At 62.6% G+C, this 19,028-nt stretch overlaps 1 protein-coding gene across 2 annotated transcripts in view; it reads left to right on the forward strand.

Annotated features, from left to right (window-relative positions):
* The window catches only part of RAI1 (retinoic acid induced 1), a 117,989-nt gene that overhangs the window by 95,179 nt on the left and 3,782 nt on the right, over positions 1–19,028 (forward strand). For both annotated transcript variants that reach the window (XM_032321427.1, XM_032321428.1), the window contains 2 exons: positions 7,023–12,570; positions 16,762–16,855. In XM_032321427.1, the coding sequence (XP_032177318.1) occupies positions 7,039–12,570; positions 16,762–16,855 (5,626 nt within the window). In that variant the 5' untranslated portion in view covers positions 7,023–7,038. The remainder of the gene's footprint in view (positions 1–7,022; positions 12,571–16,761; positions 16,856–19,028) is intronic.

Below are 19,028 nucleotides of genomic sequence, written 5' to 3' on the forward strand. Positions count from 1 at the left end.
ACCTACAGCTCCACTCCGCGCTTCCCTGGTCTCAGGACTTCTCCCAGGGCCCAGGGAAGGTTCTGGCTGCTCCCACTGTTCTCATTCCTTCACACTGAACGCCTGCCTGCGCCCTGGCCACCTGCTAGGTGCCCAGACTCTGCTCCCGACCAGGCCCTGGCCCTGCCCTTGCAAAGGTCTGTGCGGACCAGTTATGTCGGCGTCTGACACCCAGGAGCTTGTCATGAGCAGCAGCCCACAGACCGGCCCTCTCCAGCTCTGGGGTGTTAAACTTTTTACTTGGTCGGTAACATTTATTAAAATGAGAGACTTCCCTTCTTATTTAAACAAAACAAAACAGATCTCCAAAACTGGAGCCCTTGTTCCCACGAGGCAGCAGCAGTTGGCCCCAGTTCGGCAGGGCGCCCCTCGCTTTATTTGGGACCTGGGACCCTCCCTGTGTCTCCATCCCCACCTGCTGGCTTCACCCAGGTGCATGGCCTGCCAGGCCCAAATGAATGAGTGGTTGTGGCCATAAGCCCCCCTTGCCCACCCCATTGCTCTCTTCGCTGCCATCGACGGCTGGTTCTGGATATTTCCATAGGATTAATGTGACACAGACACGTTACTCATTCAATACATATTTCTTGTGCGGGGATATGGGGATAGAGCTGTGAACAAAACGGGCCAAAACACCTGCTCTCGGGGAACCGTATCTAAGGGAGAGACCAGCTGTAAAGCCAGCCACGTGGCTTATGACAAGGAGAGGAACACTTGATAGAAGAGCAAGGGGACTCTTCCAGGCACAGTGGTCAGAGTGGGGTCCCTGGGAAAGTGACACGAGCAAAAGTCTTGTTGGAGCCCAGGGAGTGAGGCACGCATAGATCAGAACGGTCTTCCCAGCTCAGGAAGCAGCCAGACAAGCTAGTAGCTGATGAGACCACTTCTCTAGGGAAGTCAGGGTCCCTCAGGGCCTGCGGGGTGGCCCTCAAGGACCAGCTGGGGTGAGGGGTTGGGCTCTCTCTCACCTTTTCCTGCCCTCAGAGCTGTCAGACACGCAGATCCCGTCTAATCCACATTGCGTGGCTGCCCGCAAGTCTCGGAGCATCTGGGGGCTTGGTGGGGGGCATCTCGAACAGACCTGGAGGCCTCCCCGCCCCGCCCTGTGGGTCCCCTCAGATGCCCACAGCAGCCTCTGAATCAGTGTGTTGATTTGCTGACCCTGGGGTCCCTGAATGGGTGGGCAACCAGACCCTAGCCCTCCTAGGAGTCAGGACGCTGCCCCCGCCAACCCGGTCCCCTTTTGTGCTCATTTTGACAGCGAGGGGGAGAGGTGGTGATTTCTTTTTTGTTGAATGGTGAATAAAATGATCTAAAAACAATTACTGTCGATAAGAGACTGGTAAGTACCGAGCTGATAGGCCAGTCTCCCCCTGCTCTGGTCGGGAGTGGGGGCCCGGGTTCTGGAAGGCCAACAGCGCAGCTGATGCTGAATCCTGCCCTGCTGTCCTATTACCCCACAATTCCCAGCGGGAGACGGCTGCCTGGCCACCCAGACCGCGAGGCCAGCTCCGGGGCCCTGTTGATTGCCGCACCTCGAAACCGGATGTGGGGCACTGGGGTGTGGCTATGGAGTGGCCCTCAGCTTTAGAAGTCAGCCTTCTGGGGAGACCTGCTGCCCTGTCGCTGGGCTGTGGGACTCCCACAGGTTACTCCTCCTGGAAATGGTGTTGTGGCTTCCTAACTGGGCCTGGCACTTCCAGACACTAGCACAGTCCACACTCCACACACCCTGCGATGCCCCAGGGGCACCCTCCTGGAAGTTAGACCCCGAGGATGGGACCTTCACGGGCCTTAGGAGTGTCTCAGAGGCCTCTGCAGCTGGGGCCTTGGAGGAGACCGCATTGGTGGGCTTCAAGGGAAGGCTTTCCAAATGTCTGGGAAGTCCAGAAGCCTCTGTTCCCTACTGAGACTTCCTCCAAAGAGCCCTGAGATCCTGCCTCGCCTGGGGTTCCTAGCCTCAGAGACAGAGGCTGGCTGGGGGCTCGCCCCACATCTGGAGAGAGGCAAGGCAGTCTTCCCAAGGCTTGCTCTTCTTCCCTGTAACTTGCCACTGGGTATTCAGGACCTGAGCCCCCAGGCCCTCCCACCCGAGGAGGCCCTGCTGGGGTGTATGCTGACCCCTGTGGGGTTCTCCCAGGGAGCTTGCGTGGGTGCCCGTGAATGAGGAGCGGTGCGTGTCAAGTATGTTGGGGTTGCTGCCCATATGGGGTGGTCTTCAGAGGCCCTCCTTTGAGGTGGGGGCTGCCTTGTTCTCTAGGATTCTTTATCCCCCAGGATGGTCCCCTTTTGCCCTAGCAGGCTCGGTTCCCTCCCTCCCCACCAGCCCTGGGGGGCCAAGGACTCTAACCCTTCCCTAGGGCCTGCAAGGACTGAGTTGTTTGTCTTATGGATTTCTTCCCTTCCCCTATTCAAGCCCAGCCCTTAGGATTCAAAGTAGACCCCGCAGGACAGCAGGAAAGCTGGCCAGTGATTTATCATTTTAATCGAGGTTTCCTACTTAGTATTCAGCACTCACCACGGAGGGATGGGGAGGCCCAGGGTGGTCCTACCTTCTTCACTACTCACTGGACATCCCCCACCCTATCCCCTGCCTCCTGACCTGGGTAACTTTCTCCTTCTTCCTAGTTCCCAGGCCTTGAGTGGGTTGGGTTGTCACATTTTCCCCTGCAGCTACAAATCAAGAAACCGGGTCATAAAACAACCTTGGGTAAGTGGGTGGGTTGGAACCAGCGGCTTCACAGCTGCTGCTGGAGAACGGAAAGCTTCCTTTTCTCTTCCTCCTCTCCCTCTCTTCCTCTCTGTCTCCCACCAGCCCTCTCCCTCAGGGAGACTTCCAGTCACAGCCTCGCAGCTGGGCTCCACTGGGTTCCCATGGGAGCTGCGGCAGCTCTCATCCACCCTGCCCGGGGTACTGGAGGGCCTGTGGGCCCAGGGACCTCTCTCTGAGGCTGCCCAGGGACAGCAGTTACCTGGGTGACAGCAGGCGGCCAGTGACCACCACTCCTCATGAGTGGACTTCCCTGTGGGGTCTGGCTCCCTGAATAAGTGTGTGTGTGGGGGTCCTGGCCTGGCCTTCAGTCCTCAGGGACTGCAGAGGGCCTCTCTGCCCTCCCCTTCCAGCACCTTCTTGCTGCCATGCTCCAAGATGCCTGCTTGCTTGCTTCCTTGCTTGCTTGCTTTTTTTAAGGATTTTATTTATTTGACAAAGAGAGATCACAAGTAGGCAGAGAGGCAGGCAGAGAGAGAGGAGGAAGCAGGCTCCCTGCAGAGCAGAGATTCCAGATCCGGGGCGCGGTCCCAGGACCCTGAGATCATGACCTGAGCCAAGGCAGAGGCCTTAACCCACTGAGACACCCAGGCGCCCTTCTAAGATGCTTTCTTGTAGGTGGGAGTTCTTGGTGTGGGGTCCGGGGGAAGGAAACGTGCACTCTGGGTCTAGTGATCCAGCAAAAGGAACTGCACTGTGGGTAGGCTCAAAGGTCAGTCTCTTGCTCTCTGAACCTCATCTTTTTTCCCTAGAAGAGCAGAACAAAGTGTTACTGAGCAGACCTGCACAGAGTAAGCACTCTGGCCAATGCCAATGGTGCCCCTACCACCCCCTACCTCCAGTGCCTTTGACGAGAGGACAGAGGGCTGGGCACGGCATGTGTCCCCCCCGCCACCCCCCACTTCCTGCCTCCTGTGGGGAGCGGCAGTGAGCATCAGCCAGTAGCCTGGGGTCTGCTCTGCTCCCTTGGTCCAGGGCCTGGGACGACTGCCCTTCAGGAGTCCTCATAAGGGACTTGTGTCCTAAGCACTGTTTATCAGGTGCCTAGAGGATGCTCAAGGCTGACTTCCTCCCTCCCCGCAAGAACTTCAGAGATCAGGCCTTGTGCGGACCCAGTGTCCACAAGAAGTGGACACGGGAAGCAAGGATGGGGAGGTGGACTGGACCCGAAGGAGCCCCGAGAGGATGTGTTAGAGGGTGTCCTCCCCAAACCCCACACCTTCTCCCTCCAGCTGAACCCATTGAGGCCAAACCCCCGGTCTGTCCCCCCTCTGCCCCCTCCTCCCCTGCCCAGGTTCAGAGGTCACCATCTCTGCCAAAGGGACCCCCTCCTGCTGCCGCCCACCTCTGTCTGCTGCCTGCCTCTCACCCTCTTCCTTGTCCTGTCCTAGTGCTCTTGAAAAGTAATCATAATCATAATAATTAATAACAACAGAGCCTGTGGCAGGCCTGAGGCAGCTCTTAAAGAGGCAGCGCCCCATTTTCTCCTGGCAGAGCTGGTGGGCCTCCTTGGCTCTGGGAGCCCAGCTTTGATGCCATGCCTTTGTTCCCGCAACCTCCCCGCCCCCCCGGGGTTGGAGGGTGGTGATGGGGTGAGCATTTTTGCCTGCATTCTCCATCAGGCACTGGGCTTCTCGTATTTTAATTGAACTGTCTTCTCTTAGAGATAGATGCTTCCTCCGCACCCAGCTGCTCGGGTGTATTGGGAAACCCGCCTTTAATACAGCTCGGCTAAATTAAAAGACACAGCAGCTGGACTGATTAAAGCCGGGAGGGGGGCATGGGGGGGGAAGGATGACACTGGTCATAGCACTCTCTTTTTAAGTAATGTTTCTGGTAATGCATTTTGGAGAATGTGAAGAAAAATAAAAAATAAAAAATAAAAAAACCCGGAGAAATGTTAATGATATCCACAGGACACTCAGCAGGAAATGGGAGCGATCTGGGACTAATAAAAGCCGAAATGTAATTTGTGCAGATATACGAGGCTCCCGTCTCCAGAGCGGGGTCTGGGTGGGAGCATTCCGGGCTCATAAACACGGGCCGGGGACGGAGGCGGGGCGCGCGGTGCAGTGGCCCCTAGAGCAGGCTCTGCTGGCCAGGGGCTGCTGCTGGGCGGTGACACCCAAAAAAAAGTGACTTGCCAGCCAGGTTGTGCACCTACTCATTTCCTCTGCCCAAGGGTGGGAGGGGGCCTGCTGGCACCCTTGTCCGCAGAGCTGCCTCCCTGGCTGAGCCACCAGGCCAGAACCGAGTGCTGCCTCCCGCTCCTCTGGGCCGAGGCGTCATCACCACAGCAGGCACCTCACGTAATGTTGGATCCACGCCACCAGGGATGGGACTGAAGTGGGTCAGAAGGGCGGGCACGTTTTTCCTTGCTGGGGATGCCTGTGAAAACCCCGGGGACAGGCAGGAGGGAAGGCCGCAGGGTGGTGTTCATTCATCATGGGGCCTGGTGGGCAGGGGCTCACCTTGTGGGACACGGGTCCCCTCTCACAGCAGCCCCAGGCACATCTAGCCCTGAGTCAGGGTCAGCTGACTGCCCAGGTCAGGGGAGGTGGGCCCGGGCTGTGCTAACAGGGCTCCTGGGGGCTTCTGGCTCCCCAGACTCGCCCCGCTCAGCTGGATGGAGCCCCTCCCTGTCCCCCTCCGTGGTCAGTCCCAGCACTGCGAAAGGCTCTAAGTGGGATCCAGGTGGAGAATAGAGGAGGGAGCCCCCCATTGCCCCACTCCACATCTCTGTCCTCTTTCTCACGTCTGAGTCCGTCTGTCCTCGGTGCCTCTTTATTCCTATCTGGTCCCTCCTGTAACCCTGGAGTCTTGTGGCCCGAAGCAGACCACCCCTTCCTCTGTCGCTGTTGGGAATGGCTGAGAACTGGACTATCCCCCGTTCCCTCTGGGGGACCCAGGCCTCTCTTTCCGCCTCTTGGCCCCCCGACCAGTGGCATGGTTGGGGGTAAATCCTGATCCCCCTGGGCCTCTGGCTGAGTGCCAGACTCCTCCGTGCGATATCTCCTGAGCCTGGAATGTTCCTTGCTCCCCGCACCTCCCTCCTCCGAGGGCCTTCTGGGATGACCTGGCCTCCGGTCAGGGGCATCTTTAGCCTGGACGCTGCAGGCCGGCCTGTTGTGTGAATCTAGTTGCTCTGCCCTGAAGCACCCCCACCCCTTCTTCGGGGTCATTTCCTGGTCCGAGATCCTGCTTTGGGGCTGCTTAGACCTCACCAGGGGGGGCCCGAGCCCCTGAAATCATAAACAGATGGGCTCTTGGCCTGGCGTGCCCGGGTGCTGACCCTGTGGAGCTGGAGATGGGAGGGGCTGATCAGGAGGGCCTGGGCGGCCTCATGCCCAGCTGTGGGGTGCTTCTCTGTGGCCAAGGGACTGCGGCTCTGTCCCCCATTAGCATGCACGCCCTCACTCTGGGCCACGTAATCTGTTTACGCACCTATGATATCAAAAACAGAAGGCAGGTGCTGCCGTCCTGCGTTACTGGGAGTCGGAGAAGGGGGACGTTTATGCCTACAATGGCTCCACAGTCCCTAATCGACGTCTGCTAGGAGGAACAGACAGATTCCAGATGGCATGGCAGTGATAGAGAGGTGTGTGTGTGTGTGTGTGTGTGTGTGTGTGTGTGTGTACACGCGGTCTCTGCTGGCCTTGGTGAGTGGCTTCCCTGGGCAGGGGCGACCCTTCCTTGGTCCTGGCACGGCTGGGTCACACTCGAACATTGCTGCCCTGGGACTTGATGGCAGGACCCGGCAGGACCCAGCTGGCCCCAGGGGACAGGGGAGTGGGAATCTCTCTGCTAAATGATTCTGCTGGCAGAGAGGCGCGGGGAGTGGTGGGTGAGGTGGAGGGGAGGACCTGCCCCCTCCAGCAGGGTCTGGGGGCCCTGGGGCAGCAGGGGGACCCGGGCGGGGGGGCAGGGGGCGGCAGGTCTGCACCTCCCCGCTGCAGTGGCTGTCCTTGCCCGGGCAGCGGGGGCCGACGTGGGAGCAGGAATTACAGAGCACACCTCCCTGACACAGAAGTTGTCAATATGAGCACAGCTGGTGGGGGGGCTCAGGCCAAGGAGAGACCATTAAGAGCTGCAGGGGAGAGGGCAGGCGGGAGAGGGTGGGAGGCCGGCTTTCGGAGGGGAAGGGAAATGGCCCCTCTGAATCGCTCTCCCCCTCCCCTCCCCGCCCTCCCTCTCTCCCTTTCTCTTTTCACAGATAACCAGCCCGAGTCATGCAGTCTTTTCGAGAAAGGTGTGGTTTCCATGGCAAACAACAGAACTACCAGCAGACCTCACAGGAGACATCTCGCCTGGAGAATTACAGACAGCCGGGCCAGGCCGGGCTGAGCTGCGACCGGCAGCGGCTGCTGGCCAAGGACTATTATAACCCGCAGCCCTATCCGGCCTACGAGGGTGGCGCCGGCGCACCCACCGGCTCAGCGCGGGGTAGCAAGGGCCTGGCCTCCCAGCCGTCCCTGCAGGGCCGGCCGGCCTTCTCGGGCTATAGTGTGCCGGACAGCAGCCCGTACCCCGGCCGCTACTCGGGCGAGGAGAGCCTGCAGGCCTGGGGGGCCCCTCAGCCGCCGCCCCCGCAGCCGCAGCCCCTGCCAGGGGGCGTGGGCAAATATGATGACAGCTTGATGAAAAAGGCAGCGGTGCCCCCGGGCAGGCAATACCCAGAACAGGGTGCCCAGCTGCCCTTCCGGACTCACTCTCTGCACGTCCAGCCGCAGCTGCCGCAGCCCCAGCAGCCCCTGGCATACCCCAAACTCCAAAGGCAGAAACTGCAGAACGACATGGCCTCACCCCTGCCCTTCCCCCAGGGTGGCCATTTCCCCCAGCACTCACAGTCTTTCCCCCCTTCCTCCACCTACTCCTCCGGGGGTCAGGGCACGCAGGGGGGCGGGCAGGGGGCCCACTCCTACAAGAGCTGCACCGCGCCGTCCGCGCCGCCCCACGACAGGCCACTGGCCGCCAACACCAGCCTGGCCCCGGGGCAGCGGGTCCAGAACCTTCACGCCTACCAGTCCGGCCGCATGGGCTACGAGCAGCAGAAGCAGCAGCAGCAGCAGCAACAGCAGCAGCAGGCGGCCCTCCAGAGCCGGCACCATGCCCAGGAAACCCTCCATTACCAAAACCTTGCCAAGTACCAACACTATGGGCAGCAGGGCGCGGGCTACTGCCAGCCGGACGCGGCCGTGCGGACTCCGGAGCAGTACTACCAGACCTTCAGCCCCAGCTCCAGCCACTCGCCCGCACGCTCCGTGGGCCGCTCACCCTCCTACAGCTCCACCCCATCGCCGCTGATGCCAAACCTGGAGAACTTTCCCTACAACCAGCAGCCGCTCGGCACCGGCGCCTTCCCCGCGGGCATCACGGACCACAGCCACTTCATGCCCCTGCTCAACCCCTCCCCGACTGATGCCGCCGGCACGGTGGACACCCAGCCTGGCAACTGCAAGGCACCGCCCAAGGACAAGCTGCCCGAGAACCTGCTGTCGGACCTCAGCCTGCAGAGCCTCACGGCCTTGACCTCCCAGGTGGAGAACATCTCCAACACGGTCCAGCAGCTGCTGCTCTCCAAGGCCGCCGTGCCGCAGAAGAAGGGCGGCAAGAACCTGGTGTCCAGGACCCCGGAGCAGCACCGGAGCCAGCACTGCAGCCCCGAAGGCAGCGGCTACTCGGCCGAGCCAGCAGGCACACCGCTATCCGAGCCGCTGAGCAGCACGCCGCAGTCCACGCACGCTGAGCCACCTGAGGCCGACTACCTGAGTGGCTCCGAGGACCCGCTGGAGCGCAGCTTCCTCTACTGCAACCAGGCCCGTGGCAGCCCCGCCAGGGTCAACAGCAACTCGAAGGCCAAGCCTGAGTCGGTGTCCACCTGTTCAGTGACCTCGCCCGACGACATGTCCACCAAGTCCGACGACTCCTTCCAGAGCCTACATGGCAGCCTGCCGCTCGACAGCTTCTCCAAGTTCGTGGCAGGCGAGCGGGACTGCCCGCGGCTGCTGCTCAGCGCCCTGGCGCAGGAGGACCTGGCCTCTGAGATCCTCGGGCTGCAGGAGGCCATCGGCGAGAAGGCTGAGAAGACCTGGGCCGAGGCGCCCGGCCTGGCCAAGGACGCCAGCAAGCCTCCTCCCTTCTCGCTGGAGAACCACAGCGCCTGCCTGGACTCCGTGGCCAAGAACGCGTGGCCACGGCCAGGGGAGCCAGAGGCCCTGCCCGAGTCCTTGCAGCTGGACAAGGGTGGCAGCGCCAAGGACTTCAGCCCGGGGCTGTTCGAAGACCCTTCTGTGGCCTTCGCCGCCCCGGACCCCAAGAAGACGACCGGTCCCCTCTCCTTTAGCACCAAGGCCACACTTGGGGCTGCCACATCGGACCCTGCTGCGGCCGCCTTTGACTGCTTCCCGGACGCGAGCACCGCCAGCTCGGCAGACGGCGCCAACCCCTTTGCCTGGCCTGAAGAGAACCTGGGGGATGCTTGTCCCCGGTGGGGCCTGCACCCCAGCGAGCTCACCAAGGGCCTGGAGCAGGGCGGGAAGGCCTCTGACGGCGTGGGCAAGGAGAATGCCCACGAGGCTTCGGCCTGCCCAGGCTTCCAGGAGGAGGTGCCGCCTGGGGAGAAGGCCACCGTGCCTCGGGACTCCGTGCAGGAGGAGACGGGCGGGGTGAAGGAGGAGGTGGGCGGGCTGCTGCAGTGCCCCGAGGTGGGCAAGGCCGACCGCTGGCTAGAGGACAGCCGGCACTGCTGCTCGGCCGCGGACTTTGGGGACCTGCCCCTGCTGCCGCCACCCGGCAGGAAGGAGGACCTGGAGGCGGAGGAGGAGTACTCCTCCCTGTGCGAGCTCCTGGGCAGCCCCGAGCAGAGGCCAGGCCTGCCGGACCCGCTGTCGCCGAAGGCCCCCCTGCTGTGCACCAAGGAGGAGGTGGAGGAGGTGCTGGACTCCAAAACCGGTTGGGGCTCCCCGTGCCACCTGTCCGGCGACTCTGTCATTTTGCTGGGCCCCACTGTGGGCGCCGAGTCCAAGGTCCAGAGCTGGTTTGAGTCCTCCCTGTCGCACATGAAGTCGGGCGAAGAGGGCCCCGACGGGGTGCTGGCACCCGGTGACACTGCCACCCTGGCCCCAGAGGCCTCCCTGGCCCAGAAGCCCAGCAAGCCGGCCGTGCCTGAGGCGCCCATTGCTAAGAAAGAGCCCGTGCCACGCGGCAAAAGCTTACGGAGCCGGCGGGTGCACCGGGGGTTGCCGGAGGCCGAGGACTCCCCATGCCGGGCGCCCGTGCTACCTAAGGACCTCTTGCTCCCGGAATCCTGCACCGGCCCCCCACAGGGACAGATGGAAGGAGCGGGAGCCCCGGGCCGGGGGGCCTCGGAAGGGCTCCCGAGGATGTGCACACGCTCCTTCACGGCCCTGAGCGAGCCCCGCACGCCTGGACCCCCAGGCCTGACCACCACCCCCGCCCCCCCAGACAAACTAGGGGGCAAGCAGCGAGCCGCCTTCAAGTCCGGCAAGCGGGTGGGTAAGCCGTCACCCAAGGCGGCCTCCAGCCCCAGTAACCCAGCTGCCCTACCCGTGGCCTCAGACAGCAGCCCCATGGGCTCCAAGACCAAGGAGACAGACTCGCCCAGCACCCCAGGCAAGGACCAGCGCTCCATGATCCTGCGGTCACGCACGAAAACCCAGGAGGCCTTCCACTCCAAGAGGCGGCGGCCCTCCGAAAGCCGTCTCCCCAGCTGTCGGGCCACCAAGAAACTGCTGGCTAACAACCACCTGCCTGCCCCGTTCAAGGTCTCCGGCAGCCCCCAGAAGGAGGGCAGGGCCAGCCAGCGGGCCCGGGTGGCCAAGCCTGGCGCAGGCAGCAAGCTCTCCGACCGGCCCCTCCATGCGCTCAAGAGGAAGTCGGCCTTCCTGGCGCCTGTTCCTACCAAGAAGCGGAACCTGGTTCTGCGGAGCGGCAGCGGGGGGGACGTGAAGGAGGAGGGGGCTGAGGACCCCTCCCCCCTCTTCAAGAGGATGGCTTCGCCCAAGAAGGCCAAGCCCTCCAAGGGCAATGGTGAGCCTGCCGTGAAGCCCCTACCCCCGGAGACCCCCGACACCTGCCTGAAGCTCGCCTCGCGGGCGGCCTTCCAGGGGGCCATGAAGACCAAGGTGCTTCCGCCCCGGAAAGGCAGGGGCCTCAAGCTGGAGGCCATCGTGCAGAAGATCACGTCACCCAGCCTGAAGAAGTTTGCGTGCAAGGTGCCAGGGGCCCCTCCCGGAAACCCCCTGAGCCCTTCTCTCCCTGAGAAGGACCGTGGGCTCAAGAGTGCGGGGGGAAGCCCAGTTGGGGCAGGAGAAGGTCTCTTAAATGTGGGCCCTGGGCAGAAGCTCCCGGCAGCTCCGGGGGCCGACTCGTTATGCAGAAATCCAACCAACAGATCCTTAAAAGGCAAACTCCTAAACAGTAAGAAACTGTCCTCGACTGACTGTTTCAAAACTGAGGCCTTCACATCCCCAGAGGCCCTGCTGCCTGGGGGGACTGCCCTGGCACCTAAGAAGAGAAGCCGGAAAGGCAGGGCTGGAGCCCTCGGACTCCCCAAAGGTCCCCTGGAGAAGCGGCCCCATCTAGGACCGGCTCTGCTCCTGACCCCCCGAGACAGGGCCAATGGCACTCAGGGGGGCAGTGAGGACAGCTCTGGTGGTGCAGGCAAGAAGCCAAAGACGGAGGAGCTGGGCCTGGCCTCCCAGTCCCCTGAGGGCCGGCCCTGCCAGCCCCAGACAAGGGCGCAGAAGCAGCCGGGCCACGCCAACTACAGCAGCTATTCCAAGCGAAAGCGTCTCACTCGGGGCCGGGCCAAGAACACCACCTCCTCACCCTGTAAAGGACGTGCCAAGCGGCGGCGGCAGCAGCAGGTGCTGCCCCTAGACCCCGCTGAGCCTGAAATCCGCCTCAAGTACATTTCCTCGTGCAAGCGGCTTCGAGCAGACAGCCGCACCCCGGCCTTCTCGCCCTTTGTGCGGGTAGAGAAGCGAGACGCGTTCACCACCATATGCACTGTGGTCAACTCCCCTGGGGAGGAGCCCAAGCCCCACAGGAAGCCTTCCTCCTCCGCCTCCTCTTCCTCATCCTCATGCTCGTTCTCCTTGGATGCGACCGGGGCCTCCTTGGCCACGCTCCCTGGAGGCTCTGTCCTGCAGCCACGGCCCTCCCTGCCCCTCTCCTCCACCATGCATCTGGGGCCCGTGGTCTCCAAGGCCCTGAGTACCTCTTGCCTTGTTTGCTGCCTCTGCCAAAACCCGGCCAACTTCAAGGACCTCGGGGACCTCTGTGGGCCCTACTACCCCGAACACTGCCTCCCCAAAAAGAAGCCAAAACTCAAGGAGAAGGTGCGGCCGGAGGGCGCCTGCGAGGAAGCCTCGCTACCCCTTGAGAGAACACTCAAAGACCTTGAGTGCGCGGCCACAGCCGCCGCTGGAAAGCCCCCGCGGCCCGAGGGCCCGGCCGACCCCGCCAAACAGGGCTCGCTGCGCACCAGCGCTCGGGGTCTGTCCCGGCGGCTACAGAGTTGCTACTGCTGTGACGGTCGGGGGGACGGTGGTGAGGAGGCGGCCCCCACCGACAAGAGCCGTAAGCACGAGTGCAGCAAGGAGCCACCAGCCGAGCCTGGCGGGGACACCCAGGAACACTGGGTGCACGAGGCCTGCGCCGTGTGGACGGGCGGGATCTACCTGGTAGCCGGGAAGCTCTTTGGGCTACAGGAGGCCATGAAGGTGGCCGTGGACATGGTAAGAGGCCGGCCCGGCTGGGGCGGGGAACTCGGGGTCCACAGGACAGGCAGGAGGGCCATCGGGAAGCCCCCTCCTCTTTGCCAGCGCCGCGGTTTGGGCCACACACAGCCGCCGTCACAGATTCCTCTCTGGGGAGTTTTGGGGTGGAGCGGAGGCCGGGGCAGGACATGCTCGCCTGCTCGGTCCGTCCCTGACTTCCCACTTCGGCCCCTTGGCCTGCCTAGGCCGGCACCCGGCACCTTCCGGCCCAATGCTGTGCGATCAGCTGAACTGCCAGGGGGCCCCAGAAAACAGGCCGCCTCCCAGAAGGGACAGCAGGGCAGCCTAAAAAAGCAGGTTGCCCCGTCCAGTACCTACAGGTCCCCTAGGGCTCTAAGGTGGAGCTGGGGCTTAGGGAGAGAGCTCTCTGCGCATGGTGGGTCGGATGTGTTCCCCAAAGGCAGGGCAGTCTGGGGACCTCTCCGCACCGGTCATACCGTGTTCCTGGAGGACCTCCGGTCCCTGAGGTCTGTGAGCAGGAGCTCTGGCTGCCTTCTTGCTTCAGATCCCAACACTGGCCCATCCCTCCCCGCACAACCCAAGGCATGGGGCTTCACCCCTTTGTACCCCGACGTCCTCATCGCAGGCGTGGGCACGGTGGTGGCTGCCACTGCCGGGGGACTGTGAGGGCCGAGTGAGTTCATGCCCGTGAAGCTGCCAGGCCTGTCTGAACGCCCACCGACGGTCCTCCACCAGGACGCAGAACACGGCCGGGCCACGGCTCGCGAGCTCTGTTAGTACCACTCCAGCTACGGGGTGGGTCTCGCTCGTCACGCTCCCTTCCAAGGGTGCAGGCGGCCTCAGTGAGCAGGCAGGGACTGGGGGCTAGGGTCAGCAGTCTCTTCCTGGGGCCTGTGCTCTTGCCCCGCCCACCAACACACACATACACAGACAGACAGCCGCTCCTGAGACGGGACACTCTGCCCAGCCCCAGGGCACATCCGCTCCCACTGCCTGCCCAGCCGCTGTGCCCCAGGGCCTCGGCCTCCCCTGGTTTCCTGCAGCCACCTTCCACTGCCGTGGGCCATGGTGGGAGACCTTTTCAGGCCCGAGGAAACCCCACCTCCAACAGGACACCTGCCGCTTTCCATGTCTATCCCTTCCTCTCTTTTTCTCTCTCTGTCACTGCTCTTGGCTCCTTCCCAGCCATCCTGAAATGGGCTCAGGGCACGTCCATCATTAGAAAGTAATACATTCAGATCACCAGTTCCCTCCTCCAACGCATATTCCCCACCAGGCCCCCCATCCAGGCCCTCCCCGCCTCCATGGCTCTGGGCCAAGCTGTGCTGCTTCTCCATCCTTCTCTGAGCCAGGGCCCGATCCAGTCTCTTCCATGGTGGTGGGCTAATCGAGCATGGGGTAAGCCTAAGTCTGTTCCAGGGCTCTGGTCTCACCTGGGGGACCTGCCCTATGCCCAAAATGGCCTCGTGGCCTCCTGCCACTGGCACCATCCCTGGGAAGGTCAAGACGGGGTTGGGGAGGGAACTGGGGGGTGGTGAGGACACACACCAGCAGGCTTCACTGCTCCCCAGCCACATCTTCTTACCTCCCCCAGGGCAGCTCAGATGGGATCTAAAAGGCCTCCCTGCCACGGATGGTCCTGGGCTGGGCCAGGGCTGGCAGCTGGGCTGTGAGCCTCAGAGGAACCCATTATTATTATTATTATTTAAGATTTTATTTATTTATTTGACAGAGAGTATAAGCAGGGGGAGCAGCAGGGAGAGGGAGAAGCAGGCTTGTGCTGAGCTGAAAGCCCAACGTGGGGCTCGATCCCAGGACCTTGGGATCATGACCGGAGCCGAAGGCAGACGCTTAACCAACTGAGCCACCCAGGTGCCCCTCAGAGAGGCCCATTAAAGCAGCGCCCCCCACCCACCCAAAGGAGCAGACCATGACCTCAGAACACTCTGGAGAGACGGTCAGGCTCTGAGACTTCCGAGGCTCCCGGCTCCATGCCCTCCCCTCCTGCAGCCTAGGCCTCCTGTCCCCACCAACACCTCTTACTGCTTTGGCTTCCTTGGCGACACACAGACCTGGGTTCAAATCTCAGCTCTGCCAAGAGTAGGTTCTGAGACTCCAGAAAGTCACTGCCCTCTGGGAGCCTTGGAAGGCTGCCCTCCATTAGCAGGTGGTGGGGCTCCCCAGTTCACAGGGGGGCCCCGTCCAGCAGGGTTCCCAGCCCCTGCACACCTGTTGGTACCTTGGCCTCACTCTCGCTCTCTGGGGGACAGAAGTTCTGAGGGGGCCCTCAGGGACAGCCCTCTTTCTCCTCTGACCCCTCCTGAGAACCTCCACACAAACTGCTGTCCCTCAGCCCTCCCATGCCACCCCCTGGGACCTCAGTTTCTCAGTCTGCCCAGAACCACTGTGGACCCCGTCTCCTATCCAGGTGAGGCCTGGCCACAGATGCCGAGTATGGGGGCGCGCTCTTCTCGCTGGGTGTTATTAGGAAGCTGCTAGCAAGGGCTCAGACCCCAGTTTGGGCCTCCACCAGCCTGGGAGCCTTTGGCAGGTTCACGAGCCTGGCTGGGGGAGCTGGGGCTCAGAGCCAGGGGGATAGGCTTGGAAGGGCTCAAGGCCTCTGTGTCTCTGCACCCTGATTTCTTCATGTCCAGAACGCCCCTCATTGGTTTTCTGGGGGGGCCTCCATGCAGGCGGGGGGGTATGAAGCCGCTCTTCTGGCGGTTCCCCTTCCCTGAGGGCTTGGGCCTGGGCTAGGCCCCCACTCCTGCTCCGTCACATCTTCTTGGGCCGGAAATCCAGGGACTGTTGGCTCCCAGAGCCCCAGGAGTTCTCAGCCTTGACCCGAAGGCAACTGCCCATCTAAAGGCGTGCATGGAAACCTGATGTTCCAGAATATACCCAGCCCGCTACCAGCTTGATGCCAGAGAGAGCACTCCCAGGCATTTCCCCAGGGAAGGTGGGAGAAGACTTTCTCACTCCTGGCCTCTCCCAGATGCTGGGTGTGGGGTCTCTCTTAGTCATGGACTTGGGACGAAGCCCACCCCTGGCCCCGAGCAGTACAGGTGGCGACTGCCCACTCCAAGCCCAGCTTAGCTGTTTGGCTGTTGTGTGCTGTCAGGGAGGTTACTCGGCCTCTCTGAGCTCTCCTTGGCAACCTGGGTAGAATTGAGATAATATCAACATCATAAGTTATGAGAGTGGCTGCTTCCAGGCCCCAGGGTCCCTCATGAATGACCCACCCCAGTGGCTTAGCACTGGGGCCTGGGCCTACCACTGCTCTGCTTGCCCGTGGTATCTACTCCCCAACTCACATAGGGGGCCCTAGTTCCAGACTCTGGGTGATTTGGGGCCCAGCCTGTCCCTCTCCAGGCCCCAGGGCTGCTCTCGATCTTCAGAGGGCCTTCCTGGGGTGGCCCAGCTGTCCCAACCACATCCCTCTGAGGACAGCTGGGCAAGGTGTGGGGCACTGCACGACATCTACAGCAACTCTGCCTTGTCCCCTCCTCCGTGCACGCAGGGAGGGCGGGGGGGCCCCTCAGAGGGCGGGACGGTTCCATCCTGGGCTCTGTGCCCTCGTGGCTGCTAGAAAGGGTAGAAGACGATACTTACTGCCTTCATGCTCGCCTGGAGTGCAGGCCTCAGTTTCACCATCTAGAAAGTGGGGTTCATGACAGTTCTCCCCAGTCGAGGGCTGCTGGGAGGAGCCAGTGGGTAAGGACACGCCCTGTGCCCTGCACACCGAACCCCACCCCCACGGCGCCAGCCCATGGCCACAGCCACAGCGGTGACTGGCATCAAGACTTCTTGTCTGCTGGGCACATAGCGTCTCCTGTGTGATCTTCAAGACCGCCCCATAGGGGGAGGACCCGTCCCCCTTGCCCAGGTGGAGCCTGGGGAGTCCGGGTGACCAGCTGAGGTCACGTAGAGCAGAATGGCAGAACTGGGATGCGAACCCACGAGGTTCAACATTTATCCAAGAAGTTCGACATTTCCCTGCCCCAAGAGGGTCCCCACATCCTAGCCCGGGGCTGCCACAGAATCAGCCCTCAGGCCACCAGCATCCTCCTCCCAGCTGTTCTCCAGGGACCCTCTCGGGGAGGGAGGGAGGTGGGGCCCGTGGGGGACCCGTGGGGGACCCAGGCCTTCAGCTGCAGACTCACCCCGTCTTCCCTCTTTCTTCGCCAGACCTGTTCCAGCTGCCAAGAAGCCGGGGCCACCATCGGGTGCGGTCACAAAGGGTGCAGCCATACCTACCATTACCCGTGTGCCAGCGATGCGGGTAAGAGACAGCCCCAGGGGACAGGAGGGCCCGTCTGCACCCGCTCCCCCTTGTCCCCTTCTCACCTCGCTCCCCTGTCCCCGGGGCCAGTAGCGGGCGCACAGAACGGCAGACCGCATGGGCCGGAGGGGTCCGGGAGCCCCAAACCTCACTGAGCAGGCATGGAACCTCAGGCTCCCAGACAGTCCTCCCTTCGTCCAAAGAAAGAGATGGCTCACTGTGGAACGGCAGTCCCCACGAGGGCGGATTTTAGGCGGCCACAGAGGCCGCTCTGGTCTGCATTCCCAGGCAGTAGCGTTCTCACCGAGGGGATCTGGGCTCAGGACGCCTCTGCCCTCGGCTGCCCGGAGCCTGGGATGGGTCATCTCTTCTCTTCGGGGCAGGGAAAGAAGTAATGAACACTGCCCAGAAAATGCAGCCCTACTCCTGTTAGGGGCCAAACTGCCCCCAACTCTGGCTGCCTCCCCCATCTCCCCTCCCCGACTCCTCTGGCCTAGAACTGGGGGGAAGTTATCAGTGTTCCTGCCTCACGGATGGCAGCGCAGACACAGCCCCCAGCAGGCTCTCCCACTAGCTGGGGTCCCTCCTCCCTACCTGAAGGCCTGCTGGCTCTGCCGTGGGCCAAAGGGACCCCCTCACTGCCCCCCCCCTTGCCTGCCCACTTGGTCCCAGGCCAGCAGCAGCCCCAGCTGAGCCACCACAGGAGCTCACGCAGGACTGAGTGGTGACAGGTCCTTGGCCAGGGCTGGGGCGCTAGGACTGCGCAGGGAGAAGGCTGGCTGCAGGGGGGCGTGAGGCTGGGCTGCTCACGGCTCCACTCCCCACTCTGCACACCATGAACCCGAGTTTAATGTGGACTCAGCCACTTAACCAGACGCATGGCCTTACCCCAGGAATAGCTACTGCAAGCTGCACCCCTCCTTCTATGGGGATTAATTCAGCACCCTCTCTGTGCCAGGCCCGGCGTCTGGCCCTGGCTCTATCCCCAGTTACGTCTTTACAGATAGCCTGCCTCCCCCGCCGCCACACAGAGCAGCACGGACAGATTTTGCCTGTCTGGCTCCACATCCTGTGCTCTCTCTCTCTCCCCAAGTACGGTCCAGCCTCCTGGGGGCTCACCAGGGAGTGCGACAGACGGGGAAATCATGATCCTTGCTTGCCCAAAGTTTTGGAGCCCAGACAGGGTAGAGTGTGTGTGCTGTGAGAGAGATTGATCCTGTCTGAGCTGGGAGGGAATGCAGGAGGACTTCCCAGAGGAGGCATTGTTGCCAGGCCCCACAGGGTCAGGGGAGGAGCTCAGCAGCTGGTAGTGGGCGGACCTACATACCAGGCTTGGAGTGATACAACTTCTGGTTTGAATGAAGTCTTCAGAAGATTCTCAATGTAACAGAGATGTCTGTAGAGCCCCAGGGATGGCCACAGGAAGGGGGCCTGGAAGCTGCGGGAGGAGAAGCTGACTCCATCAGAAGGGGCTTGCTGGTGCAGAGCCCACATTGGCACTGAATGCGCAGGCCTGAGGGGGAGGGGGGTGTGGAGCCCGACCTCAGACTTCCCCATGTTGGGAGGCAGGTGAGAGGCCGGGGGGGGGGGGGGGGTGTGTGTGCTGCTCGCACGACTGGTTCGGGGGTGGGGGGGGGCTCTGGTTGGGTGTCGGGTCAGCTCCGCCCTGCTCCATGCAGTCTCTCCCACCCAGCGGCTCGGCCAAGCCCCCCCACCGTTGACCCCACCAGGTCCCCCCAGGCCACCCAGATTCCCACACTGGCAATCTCTTCTGCGTGGGCAGAACGGCAGAACCACCTTGCTGAGGAGGCTGGCGATCCAGGGAGGGCTCTTGGAGCAGATCTTTTGGCCACCTGTCGTCTGCCACACGCGGCTGCTTCCCTGTGGACAGAAACTCGTTGGCCGTCAGCCCAAGGGGTCATCAGAGCGCAGGAGGGGGCAGTGTGCGGGGAGTGGGTGTCAGCACTTCACGGCTGGCAGGGGGGGCGGGGGTGGGGCCCTGGGTGTCAGAGGAGCGACAGCCAGAGAAGCTGGGAGAACAAGTGAGCCTGGCAGCCAGCAGCGGGCAAGAGGGGTCGAGGGCAGAGGAATCAAGGCCAGGGGCTGGGCAGGCCATCCAGCGTGTGGCAGGCGGGAGCCCCAGGCCTCCGGGTGCACCGGGCACCTACCCAAG

Source organism: Mustela erminea, chromosome 18 (assembly GCF_009829155.1).
Source record: "Mustela erminea isolate mMusErm1 chromosome 18, mMusErm1.Pri, whole genome shotgun sequence".
Lineage (NCBI taxonomy): Eukaryota > Metazoa > Chordata > Mammalia > Carnivora > Mustelidae > Mustela > Mustela erminea.